The 13,695-nt window shown below is 44.7% G+C and overlaps 1 protein-coding gene across 1 annotated transcript in view; it reads left to right on the top strand.

Moving 5' to 3' along the window:
* The window catches only part of PAH (phenylalanine hydroxylase), a 43,050-nt gene extending 29,687 nt beyond the window's left edge, over positions 1-13,363 (top strand). Inside the window, exons 6-13 of the mRNA XM_013947324.1 lie at positions 317-513; positions 875-1,010; positions 3,208-3,277; positions 4,902-4,958; positions 5,997-6,092; positions 6,453-6,586; positions 9,636-9,751; positions 13,320-13,363. Of these exons, the coding sequence (XP_013802778.1) occupies positions 317-513; positions 875-1,010; positions 3,208-3,277; positions 4,902-4,958; positions 5,997-6,092; positions 6,453-6,586; positions 9,636-9,751; positions 13,320-13,363 (850 nt within the window). The remainder of the gene's footprint in view (positions 1-316; positions 514-874; positions 1,011-3,207; positions 3,278-4,901; positions 4,959-5,996; positions 6,093-6,452; positions 6,587-9,635; positions 9,752-13,319) is intronic.
* Positions 13,364-13,695: the final 332 nt, after the last annotated feature.

Genomic DNA, 13,695 nt, shown 5'->3' with positions numbered 1-13,695 from the left:
AAAACTGCATTAGAGCAAGAAATGCAACAGCTACAGCTGCTGTATATCTAGAAAGAGAAAAAAACCCATCAGCTAGTGAATATTATTAGAAGAACATTCTGATAAGACAAATATGCACTAATTTGTTTTCACCACAATAGTGCAAGGAGTTGGCTAAGGGTCAGTATCTCAGCTGGAGTGCTCTTGGGCACAAAGGCATCCTTTCTCCTACACCACCAGTTTCTGGCAAGCCCTGAGTAAAGCTCCAGATGATGTTGCTGATAGCACAGGACAGTTTCTTTGTCACTCCCATAGATTGTATCCATTTCCTTTCTAGCGGGCAACCTATTCCTGAAGTCACCTACACAGAAGAGGAAAAGAGAACATGGGGCATTGTCTTCAGGGAGCTGAAGACTCTCTATCCAACTCATGCTTGTTATGAACACAACCATGTCTTTCCACTGCTGGAGAAGTACTGTGGCTACCAGGAGGATAACATCCCCCAACTTGAAGATATTTCAAAATTCTTACAAAGTAAGTTTGAAGCATCTAAAAGAACCAAGTCAAATGAAAGGCCTCTGATGTCGATGGGGGGAATGTTTCCAGAGATAGAAAAGCAGTCCCTGCTTTATCACAGACTCTCTGTGAGTGCTTGGGCACATCATTTGACCTCTGTTTCAGGTTTCAGGTCCCCCTCTGTAAAATTTCCAAGAGTATAATGGCAGGGATGCTCAGATACCGTGATGATGGTACACATGGGTAGAAATTAAATGCTGATTAATATAGGGGGAGCAAAAAAAACCAGTCAATATATTTTTTCCATTGCGAGGAGTCCAAATAAGGATAAATAAAACACACTAGGTGTTTCTAACGTGTCATCTTTCTGTCCCATCAGCCTGCACTGGCTTCCGCTTGCGTCCTGTGGCAGGCTTGCTCTCCTCTCGGGATTTCTTGGCTGGGCTGGCTTTCCGAGTGTTTCACTCTACACAATATATTCGCCATGCATCCAAACCCATGTACACACCAGAGCCGTAAGTACTTTGGCATGGAAAGTGTGAAAAGTTGCAGCAGACTAGCAGTGGGGTCAGGCCAACTTGCAGTAACCATGGGGGACTCCAGAGAACTCCTGGGAACAGAGCTAATGGAGAATGCTCAAATGACTGCTCTTTTCTGAAAACATTTTTGGAAGACTTCTGGTCTTTTTAGTGAGCTGCCTCCTCTTCTGCAAGTTTTTCTGGGACTGATCAGGCAGTTTTGCTATCTGAAGGCATGCCTGTGTGCTGGCTGGGAGATGAGAGAGCAGCGTACAATGGCATTTAACTTAGCTATTAGCACCTGAAGAAGTAGTGTGAAATCTAGTGCAGTAATGACTCAGCATGTTGCAAACAAACCTCTGGCAGCAAGATAGAGGAAGCCCAGATCACTGACCCCTTCTTTTTTTGAGTTTTATGTTATTGTTTTCTCTTTGCCTCTCCATTGTCTTTTTCCACTTCCTGTTTTTGAAACACTTCTCTTCTTCCTCTGCCTCCTGTTGCAATTCTTCCTCTTCTCCTTTACCATTTCTTTGCGTCCTACTCCTTCCTACAATCCCCTCCATTTTTCTATCCCTCATGCTCCTGTTTTTCCTCCCTGTTTCTCCTCATCCCATTCACATTCTGCACAAAGCCAGGCTGCAATCTGCTTTGCTCTGATCTGCTCACACAATGCCCAGGCAAACTGGGGCCAGCTGCACAGCGGAAACCCTTACCACAGTCCCTGCTGTTATGCAGTGCCTGCAAGCCTCATGCTCTGTCTCCAGGAGAGACCTCTGAATTATGTTTTTCACAGACTGGATTACACTTTTCCATCTAAGCCCCCAGCCTCCACATCTCCACTTCACTTCTTGTTGGGCTGGGCTGGTGGAGCCCAGTCTTCCTGAACATATGTCTTCTTGAATGCCTGCTCTGGAGGTCCCTGCCCTGTAAATGTCTTCCACAGACCTTGCCTTCCTAGGAGCATCTCATCCCTCCCCTTTCCCTGTTCCCTGTGCCTTTTAGTCTGCTTTTCTCCCCTTCCTACCAAAGGGATGCAGACATCTCACCAAATTCCTTCTCTGTCTTTCAAAAAACTGGCCATCTTTGGCTGAGTTCTCTCCAGACATCCCTGGCCAGCTGTGAATTTTAAATTGCCATGAAAACAGTCCCACCTGAGGAAGTGTGAACTCCCATCTCTCAGCGGGAGGCTCTGGGTCTGAAGGGGAGCCAGGGCTGAGCTCCTGATGTGCCTTTTGACACCATGGTGAATGCTCTCAGTAGCCTAAGCAGCACTGTGATCAACTAAAGCTATCTCCCAGTCTTTTGACATTTCCTTTGGTGGAGAGATTTCTTTCTGGGCTTTCATGAGCTGGAGAAGTGGACAGTTGGAAGGATAGTTTTCTTTTCCAAACACTGCTTTCAGAGGCTTGCTCATGGTTTAATTTGCCTTTTGCAGAAGGCCAGAGCTGTACACCCATCCTGCGGGACTTAACTAGTACAGTGGGCTTAAATGGGAAGTCACTCAGCAGTGCATAGGTGTAGGACTCAAATAAGTTACTACCCTCCAAGTAAGTGGTTTCAAAGATTGTGGTCACCCAGACTTTAGAGAAAGACCATGCAACGATTTTACAGTGCTAACATAGTAGATTGTAGGTGCCCATTCAAAGACTGACTCTTCCTAAGATGTCCAGTGTCATCCAGTGCCAGACCCTTAGAACTGGTTTCTGGCAACTGGGATAGGATGACCAGCTTGGGCGTTCTCTGTGGGCCATGGTGAGGGAGGCTGAGCTGACCTGCTCTCTGAGGGGGTCCCTCTCCCTCTGGGCTGTCTAAGGAGCCTAGGAAGCTAAACATCTAATTTCGGCTTGTAGTATGAAAAGAAAGGTGTGGTCTTGAGAGCAGTCTTAAGTTGTCATCCTTAACAATGTTCCACTTGTGGAAGTCACCCTTAACAATGCTGCCATCCTTTGATGATACAAAACAGATATCACATCATCCTTTCTCTGAGGGACGTATGAGTATAAAACCACTGAAAACCCTGGGGAGTACAAACCTTCTGGTCGAGAAAACCATTTTAGAGCAAATGTTTTTCCCTGAGTCCTGAGCATCATTCTCAGATAGGAGCCCTCTTTTGCACTCCTGACTACACTCAGATTCTAGGGGATTCATCTAGCACTTTTCCTAAATTATATTCAAATGTCATGTTTTTCTGCAGTGATATTTGCCATGAGCTACTAGGACACGTACCTCTTTTTGCCGATCCCAGTTTTGCTCAGTTTTCCCAGGTAAGTTAAACACCAGAGACCAGATAATTCAGAGGATGAACAAAGGGTTATGGAGGGGTTCCCCTTTAAGCTTATTGGTTAAGAGTGTTTGAGGTCAGCTGAGTTTCCCTTTCCAAAAACCAGGAAGTGTTAATTGTTTTCCTTTCTCTTTGGCTATCTGAGTGTGAAGGTCTAGATTGTAATGGGTAAGTGTTGAAATGACAAGCGCTCACAGCTGGTAACTTCAAAAGCGTTGTCAAGAATCAAACCAGAATAAAGGAGGCAGCATTGCTGCATTCTTGATTATTAGTATCAAAGTACAGCTGAGGCCATGTAGGCCATGAATCCTGATTAAAATCATATTGTACATATACTTCAAGAAGACCTTAATTTATTTATTTCTTGAAATCGAGACACAAATCACATGGGAGAACTCACATACTCACACTGCAAATTTCTGTCTTGTGTGAGCTTGTCTTTTATAGGCAAATCCTTTGTGAAATCATTGTCTAAAACCCTCTTTGTAGGTGTTGATCCTTCTGGGAAAGGTTAAGTTGCCCTTGAGTCAGATGAGTTATTGCCCCACTCCACAGTCCAAAAGTTAGGGAAAATGAGGAACCATCCCGGTAGCAAAGTATGGGAGAAGGCTGGAGAGGATCTTTCTCTTGGCTAGTGTTAATGTTTCTGGTAAAAGAGTCAAACCTCAGAGAAGGAGGCTGCATTTTGGCTGCATCTTTCCAGAAAACAAGAAAAGACAGAAAGATAGACAGAGGGAAAGAAGAAGGAAAGAAAGAAGGAAGAGAAGAAGGAAGGAAGGAAGAAGGGAGGGATGAAGGAAGGAAGGAAGGAAGGAATAATGGATTTGATGTAACATGCTCACAAGATATAGATTAACTTGATGTAGTTAATAAGCATTCAATACTGCCCTCTGGCTCTGCCCTTCCTCCAGACTGGGGTTTCCTTTGATATAAACCCTACTGTACCTTGGTTCCTTAGGATTTAGCATAGCGATGGTTGCCTGCATGCTTTTGGTGTGTAGGGAGTGCTCTGATTCAGCAGTGTGCTGTCCTCATTGGAAAAAAACAAAAACAAAAAGGGTAGCTGATATGTACAGTCTTGTTTGGCTGCATTCTGAATCCGACTATTGTATTCCTCCCAGGAAAGTCTGCTTAACTCCAAAAGTACAAAAGAACTCTTTCAAATCATGCCCTGCCATTCAGAAAGAAACTGATCCAAGCCTCCAGAAAATCTCTTGCAATCAGGGCCCATCAAAACAAACATAAATATTTAAGGTGTATGGATGTGGTTGATTTGTCTCCTTTTTACCATATCATTTTCTTGGGTGTGCATTGTAGGCTTGATCAAAAGCCTGTCAAAGCAAGAGGAAAATTTTATTTGACCTCAGTGGGCTTTGTACCAGGCACAAAGGATCATGCCTTGTAAATGACATTTAGACAGCACCCTTTGTTCATTTCTGGAGAGATTTCTGGTTTAAAATTGATGCTGCATGATAAGAACATGTCCTGTAAACATCTGTGTGTGGTAGTAAATGATGGTAACATTTAAAATGCGAGAAATTACATAAGACAAGACAGGAAGAATGTTTGTAATAAACAGCTTGAAGAATAATGGTTTATTGTTACAGGAAATTGGACTGGCATCTCTGGGAGCTCCAGATGAGTTCATTGAGAAACTCGCTACGGTAATTTAATAAATGAGGGCTCAGTTTTCCAAAGCACTCTGTGTTGTCTTAATTCTGCTGCCACTGAAGTCACTGATAGAACTCCCATAGAGTTGAATGGGAACAAAATGAAGTCCATGATTGGAAAACCCACCCTAAAACAGTTGCATTAAGGAAAATAATTTTGGCATTCCTTATTCAAAGTGACAGTTGTGATTAAATACAGAGGGCCAGACAAGACTTCCTCCAGCACAAACATATTGGGTAAGAAGAACTTATGTGTTACTACATTCCCCCAGGAAATTTCAGGAGGCAGCTTTAGCAGCTGTCTTACCTGCTAGCATCCCTTCCCTTCCCTGCTGCCAGGCAGATAATGTCCTCTGCAGTCAACATGAGTCACTTGAATCCTACCGTGAGAGAACTGGGACACAGAGCTGCAAACTCCAAATGAAGGAAGATATGCCTATGAGATTAGTGTCCCCGACGTCAAATCAGCTGGACAGAACTTTGCACAATCTTTGCTATTTCTGGTAGATGAGGTCATTCTACGAGGTCAGAGCAGGTATCCCTTCAAACTGCTACACAGTGACAGACCAAAAAGTCAAGCTAGGCCACACACTATCTTCATTTGGTAGGGTCTTCTGTTGTACTGACAGCTCATTCCCTCCCTTGCTGCTGCAGCTGGAGTCCCTCTGTGGGAAACAGGAAACATAAATCTATCCACAAAGGTTCAAACTTCAGTTGGTTTGGCCAGCCAAAATGAAATTTTATTGCTATGGTTTCATTGTCTATGCTCTGCTGACAAATGTAAGCACAGTAAAACACACTGTTTTTGTCAGGGAAGTGAATTGATTTTCAGACACAGTAGGTCTGGCACTATGCCCCTTCTAGGGGGAAGAATTTCAGCCTGTGGGGACACTATTAAATTTACACAGTTGATATTTGACCCATTGCAACATTTTAAATAGAAATGTAAGCTCCAAGTACATTCAAATAAATGATGTGTACGTGTTCTTTTTGACCAAGGAATCATATGTTTCTATCTGATTTTCTTGCTAGGTTTATTGGTTTACGGTGGAGTTTGGGCTATGTAAGGAAGGCGATTCACTGAAGGCATATGGTGCAGGGCTGCTGTCTTCATTTGGGGAGTTGCAGGTGTGTTCTATAAAGCAACATTTCAGAGCTGTTACATAGTTCATTCTTGGGTTTTTATAATTTCTCAAACTTTTCTTGTTAATCCCTTCAAATCATTATTTTGCTTCATATTTTGTGCATACAAGTAGCATGAAATGTCATATTTTATTAGACAGCTCTATCTAATAAATGTGTCCATGTATATATATACACAGAGGACTCAAACCTACTTCCTTCCTACTTAGTGACCATGTTATTGGCATTCCGCAAAAGCAAGTCTTTCCTATCTGCAAATGGGTGGCATTAGTAGCTCTGTCTTTCTTTTGCAGTAAATGCAAGCACTTTTTGCCTGAAATAAATTTCTTACTCTGTTGCTTGTAGTACTGTTTATCAAGCAAACCTGAGATTCAACCTCTTGTCCTGGAGAAGACTTCTGTGCAGAAGTACCCTGTCACTGAGTTCCAGCCTATCTACTATGTTGCTGAAAGTTTTAAAGATGCAAAAGAAAAGCTAAGGTAATACAGTCATTCCACATAAGACCCAATTTCTTGTCTACTGCCAATAGAATGGATCCCACTGCCATGACAGATATGTAATGTAATGTAATGACAGTAACATTTTGATAGGCATTAGAAAAAACTGTGCAAAGCTCTAAAAGACTAAGCAGCTGTTACACTCAAAATCTTGTTTTGGGCAAAAAGGGGAACACACCTTACATGTGAAGCCAAGAATTGGTGATTAGTCTAGTTAAGATTTTATCAGTACAACCACAATACAACAAACATCATTATTAGTCCAATCACAACGATATTAAGACTTACAGTCTAAGCTATCTAATTAATATAAAGCAAAACTTTTCAACAATGCTATAGTTAAAAGTTATTATACAAGAAAATCTCCTAGTAGCTACCCTTTTTTTCTCTGAAGTTACGCTTGTCCTTCCCCTGTTCTTCTGTGTCTTCAGGTGGACAGTTTCAGCCTGGTGGTGGTGGGCAATGGGGGTGGGTGGGCTGACAAGTAGTCAGCATCCTGAGGTCTTTGGAGGAGGTAGGTGATGTTAATGAATGAGGTTTCTTCCTCTCTCTTGTGAGGAGGAGTATGATGTTGAGGCTTCCTTTCTTCCTTCTCACCCCAAGGTCTGCTCAGAGCCCTTTTTATGTTTTCTGACTTGCCTTACATCTTGCTCTTTCTCTGTTGGTCTGCAACTCTGTGTTACTTCTGATCTTACTACACACGGTACATTTTACATATGCTAGATATTTTTTAATTTGTCCATTTTGTTTCCCCTAAAATCATTTTTTATCACTTCCTAAGTTTGCATTGCCATCAATTACTGACCACTGGGGAGTTGCTGGTAGCCCATGGGCCTCCGGTATCATCCTATGCCCATGCTTTCAAGGCCTCTACTGTCAGCCCACACTTGTATTCCTGCATGCAACATCATTACTCTGGGGTTAGAGTTATTCATTCTACACAGCATAACTACTTGTTATTCCTGTCTATATCAAAATTATTAACAATAGGCATTATAGCACACAATTATATGGAGTTAAGCAAAGCTAAAACAAATTAGGTAATAGCCACATGGCCATTAGACAATTGCTATTACAGTTAAAAACAAAAAACAAAAAAACCCAAGCAAGCCTGACAATCCCAATCCTGAGGCCTTTGCTGTTAGCTTGATAAAGAGCCTGTAGTGTCTTACCGGTAGTGTGGTTACAGGACTACAGGGCTACACAATAAATCTTTCAGTCATCTGTGACTCACATTCTGATTCAGTTCCAGTTCAACCAAACTCTGAAATAATGGTCCAGGTTCAGTTCTGGGTTTTGGTTCTGAAACAGGAGTGACTCAGACTGCAGTTAGGGTTCAGCCTGGGATCCCCTTCACAGCAATATTTCTATTTTTGTTTAGAAAACTCAGTATCTCTGAATGTCAGCCAAGGCCAATGTGGGTTAGACTTGGTTCACACTCAGCAAATGCTTCAAGGGAATTGCCACACAGGGACTTGTACCAGATCTGCAGTCTCTTCCTCTTTCTCTCTCTCTCCTTTTCACAGACACTCACATACCATGACCCAAGACATTGCTGCCCAGGGCTCCCCAACTCCTAGGTCTTTCTAGCTACCTCCCCTTCTGCTTTCTCTGTCATCATCAGCCTGAAATCTCTCCTCCTGCCCTTCCCCTCAGGGTGATACCTGAGAATCGATGGCCTTCTTTTCTGGTTTGTGCTGTTATAATATCCTGCACACAGTTTCAATCTTCTCTGTGTACTTCTCTAACTGAGGAGCAAGCTCCTTGAGAAGGCAGCAAATGTTGTCTTACTCTTTAAAAAAGATCTTTGATCTTTTTTCATTTGTTTCAGTGACCAAATTGGAATACTGGTTAAATTGAAATGGAGGCCTGGGGGTTGGTCTGGTGCCTGTATGGGTGTCGTATAGATGAACATGTGTGTGTGTGTGTGTGTGTGTGTGTGTAACAGAAAACCTCCCTGAAAAATTCTTCAGAGGCTGACCTAAAAAATTTCAGTTTAAGGTGTTCAGCTTCTAATCAAGATTTAGGAAGACTGTCTTATAAAGTGGATCCCTCTGCTTGAAAGAGATGGACTGAAACCACCAAACTCTTTCATCTTAGCTACCATAGTATTTTTCCACTGGAACCCATTTGGGGCCTGCTCACACTGATCTCTGTTTGAAAAAATGCCTTAGTTAATGATAATTAGGGCTGAACTGAAAGAATGATATGGAGGTGGGATCCAGCATATTCCACAGTTCTGGGCATATGGGATTTACCATGCTGAGTCATGGTCTGTATGATGGGGCTCCATAATCAATGCTTGTGTGCTTTCCCTCCTGTTTCAGCAATAATTTCAGTAATCCAAAGCAGATATATAAACCAGTATCCTGCTGGGGTCTGCAAGGAGCCTGAAACAATAGCTCTGACCATCTCATCCCATTCAGAGCCTTACTTTCCACATTTCTGTGGTTATGCAAATTAATGTTTCCCCACAATACCAAAAAAAATTAGCATTTCTGCCATGGAATTGAGTATTTTGCAGCGGGAAAGGCTGGGGATAAGGGGTGGCAAGACTGCCACTTTGCTCCACTGACCATCTCCTAGCTTTGCAAAGACCTGGGAGCCAATACCAGCTATGTTAGAAGTTAGTCCACTGCTTACTCCAAGGTATGCCCAAACGGGTGCTTGACCTCACTTTTCCAGAAACTGCAAACATGGATCAGGACTCCTATATTTCACATTACTGAAAGGAAAATCAGATATTTACAGCAAATCCTGGTAGCTACTTACTTGGCCTATATCAGCAGCAGTGTTCCCACGCCAACAGCATAATTAGGTCTTGGAAAAAAAAAGGGCAGTAAGCACAAATGCAAATTCAAGCATATTACACCATGCTGAAGGTCTCAGATCGCTCAGCAATAATTTTAGTCATTTTCTCACATAGATTTCCTTATCCCTCCCATCAAAAAAAGCACACACCAGCTAAGAGAGAGTTACTGAAAGAAAGGACTATTTCATGTTTGTATGTGTTTTTGTGTTTTTTCCTCAGGAAATTTGCTTCAACAATCCCTCGTCCTTTCTCTGTTCGGTACAATCCCTACACACAGAGGATTGAAGTCCTGGACAATGCAAAGCAGCTGAAGAACTTAGCCGACACTATCAACAGTAAGGAACTGTATATTTGTTACCTTGAATGCCTCAGAATTTGGGTCAGAAACAGTAACTGTAATACAAATTTTATCTGGATGTCTTTTAGGCTCTAAGCCTGACCAAGATCAAACAGCACTCATCTCCTTTATCACAGAATCACAGAATGGTTGAGGTTGGAAGGGACCTCTGGAGATCATCTAGTCCAACACCCCTGCTCAAGCAGGGTCACCTAGAGCACATTGCACAGGATTGCATCCAGGCGGGTTTTGAATATCTCCAGAGAAGGAGACTCCACCACCTCTCTGGGCAACCTGTTCCAGTGCTCGGTCACCCTCACAGTGAAAAAGTTTTTCCTCATGTTCAGATGGAATTGTCTGTGTTTCAGTTTGTGCCCGTTACCTCGCGTCCTGTCGCTCGGCACCACTGAAAAGAGTCTGGTCCCATCCTCTCGACACCCTCCCTTCAGATACTTGTACACGTTGATAAGATCTCCTCTCAGCCTTCTCTTCTCCAGGCTGAACAGGCCCAGCTCTCTCAGCCTTTCCTCATAAGAGAGATGCTCCAGTCCCCTAATCATCTTTGTAGCCCTTCGCTGGACTTGCTCCAGTAGTGCCTCATCCCTCTTGTACTGGGGAGCCAGAACTGGACGTAGTACTCTAGATGTGGCCTCACCAGGGCTGAGTAGAGGGGGAGAATCACCTCCCTCGACCTGCTGGCAACACTCTTTCTAATGCACCCCAGGAGACCATTGGCCTTCTTGGCCACAAGGGCACATTGCTGCCTCATGCTTAACTTGGTGTCCACCAGCACTCCCAGGTCCTTCTCAGCAGAGCTGCTTTCCAGCAGGTCAACCCCCAACCTGTACTGGTGCATGGGGTTATTCCTCCCCAGGTGCAGGACCCTGCACTTGCCTTTGTTGAACTTCATGAGGTTCCTCTCCACCCACCTCTCCAACCTGTCCAGGTCTCTCTGAATGGCAGCACAGCCCTCTGGTGTATCCGCCACTCCTCCCAGTTTTGTATCGTCAGCAAACTGGCTGAGGGTGCACTCTGTCCCTTCATCCAGGTCATTGATGAAGAAGTTGAACAAGACTGGGCCCAGGACTGACCCCTGGGGGACACCGCTAGCTACAGGCCTCCGACTAGACCCTGCGCCACTGATCACAACCCTCTGAGCTCTGCCATTCAGCCAGTTCTCAATCCACCTCACTGTCCGCTCATCTACCCCACACTTCCTGAGCTTGTCTATGAGGATGTTATGGGAGACAGTGTCGAAAGCCTTGCTGAAGTCAAGGTAGACAACATTCACTGCTCTCCCCTCATCCATCCAGCCAGTCATTCCAGCATAGAAGGCTATCAGATTGGTTAGGCATGATTTCCCCTTGGTGAAGCCATGCTGACTACTCCTGATCACCTTCTTGTCCTCCACATGCTTGGAGATGGCCTCCAGGATGAGCTGCTCCATCACCTTTCCAGGGATGCAGGTGAGGCTGACTGGCCTGTAGTTCCCTGGGTCCTCCTTCTTGCCCTTTTTGAAGACTGGGGTGACATTGGCTTTCTTCCAGTCCTCAGGCACCTCTCCTGTCCTTCATGACCTTTCAAAGATGATGGAGAGTGGCTTAGCAATGACATCCGCCAGCTCCCTCAGCACTCGTGGGTGCATCCCATCAGGGCCCATGGATTTGCGGGTGTCAGGTTTGCTTAAATGATCTCTAACCCACTCCTCCTCCACCAAGGGAAAGTCTTCCTCTCTCCAGACTTTCTCTCTTGTCTCCAGGGTCTGGGGTTCCTGAGGGCTGGCCTGAGCAGTAAAGACTGAAGCAAAGAAGGCATTCAGTAACTCTGCCTTCTCTGCATCCTTCGTCACCAGGGCACCCACCCCATTCAGCAAAGGCCCCACATTTTCCCTAGTCTTCCTCTCGCTACTGATGTATTTGAAGAAGCCCTTCTTGCTGTCCTTGACATCTCTTGCCAGATTTAATTCCAAACGGGCCTTAGCCTTCCTCGTCGCATCCCTGCATACTCTGACAACATTCCTATATTCCTCCCAAGTGGCCTGTCCCCCTTTCCACTTTCTGTATACTTCCTTCTTCTGGTTGAGTTTTGCCAGGAGCTTCTTGCTCATCCATGCAGGTCTCCTACCTCCTTTGCTTGACTTCCTACTCATAGGGATGCACCGCTCTTGAGCCTGGAGGAAGTGATGTTTGAATATTAACCAGCTCTCTTGAACGCCCCTTCCTTCTAGGGCCCTAACCCATGGGATTCCTCCAAGTAGGTCCCTGAAGAGGCCAAAGTTTGCTCTCCTGAAGTCCAGCGTTGCGATCCTACTTGGTGCCCTGCTGCCTCCTCGCAGCATCCTGAACTCCACCATCTCATGGTCACTGCAGCCAAGGCAGCCCCCGACCTTCACATCTTCCACCAGTCCTTCTTTGTTTGTTAGTACGAGGTCCAGCAGCACACCTCTCCTTGTTGGCTCCTCCACCACCTGTGTCAAGAAGTTGTCACCAATGCTCTGCAGGAACCTCCAGGACTGTTTGTGCCTAGCTGTGTTGTCTTTCCAGCAGATATCGGGGTGGTTGAAGTCCCCCATGAGAACCGGGGCCTGGGATCGTGAGGCTACTTCCAGCTGTCTGTAGAAGGCCTCATCGACTTCCTCTTCCTGATCAGGTGGCCTGCAGTAAACACCCACAACAGTGTCCCCCATGCTAGCCTGCCCTTTAATCCTTCCCCATAAGCTCTCGATTCGCTCTTCAGCCACCCCTAGGCAGAGCTCGATACATTCCAGTTGCTCTCTCACCTAAAGAGCAACTCCTCCACCTCGCTTTCCTGGTCTGTCTTTCCTAAAAAGCACGTAGCCATCCATGACAGCACTCCAGTCATGCGAGCTATCCCACCATGTCTCTGTAATGGCAATGAGATCATGGCCCTGCGACCGCACACAGATCTCTACTTCTTCCTGTTTGTTCCCCATGCTGCGTGCATTGGTGTACAGGCATTTCAGAGAGGTGATCGAGCACGCAGGTTTCCCAGGAGGGGTAAAAGAGGGTCCTCCATAGCCACATCCCATGCACACTTCCCTGACTGCATTCACCTGCTGGAGGCATCCTGCATTTATGGTACAAAAATTGCTTTCTAATTCTAACCAAACTTCAAAATAGCATTTCCACTTGACTGTAGTTTGTCCCTTCTGAAATATCCATTTTTACTGGAAGTGCTAGAAAAGGCTGAAGGGCCTGGGGATGGACTCTGTGACTCTACCTGTTCTTAGTAAGGAAGGGAAATGATTGGTTTTAGCCACATTTTCTTCTGTCATTCTAGCCTTTCTCCTACCACATTTTCCACCTAAAACTGGCTGGCCTGCCAAGAGCTGGCATTCCTGATCCTGTGAGCCATCTTTTTATGGCTGATGAAGGTGAAGGGCTAACTCTGCAGGCCTTATTCCAGTAAGACCCCCGTTAATGTGTCCAGTCCATCACTTTGCTCACCTTATTCTTTCAGGGAATGGATATAAACAGTAAATCTATACAGGAGCATTAGTAATGGGCTAGCTGTAGGATTAACTACTCTGGTTATTTCCTTTGCAGGTGAGATGGGAATCCTGTGCAATGCCCTTCAGAAGATAAAATGAAGATTTGCCCTAAGTCTTGCTAATCACTAGCTACTGACTAAAAAAGCTGCCATGTGCAAATGCCAGTCTTCATCTAGCCTCAGTCTATTATCTTCCTGTGTACTGCACGAATGCTTATGTTATATGGCTTAATTACTATAGATTAGCAGAAAAAGAGACACCTGCGGGTGACCCTTGACTCTTTTGGGGCTTCAGACACTAATCAATTTTTTCCCACTAATGCATAAAAATCATCTTATTTCTGGGAGCCTGGGGAAAATCTTCATATCTCTCTGTCAAAGGCTATCAGAAGAAGAAGTTTTCCACCATGCTGCAGAGCTACAGCCTGCTGC

The sequence above is a fragment of the Apteryx mantelli genome, chromosome 1, assembly GCF_036417845.1.
Source record: "Apteryx mantelli isolate bAptMan1 chromosome 1, bAptMan1.hap1, whole genome shotgun sequence".
Lineage (NCBI taxonomy): Eukaryota > Metazoa > Chordata > Aves > Apterygiformes > Apterygidae > Apteryx > Apteryx mantelli.
This window is presented reverse-complemented; position numbering and strand designations above follow the sequence as displayed.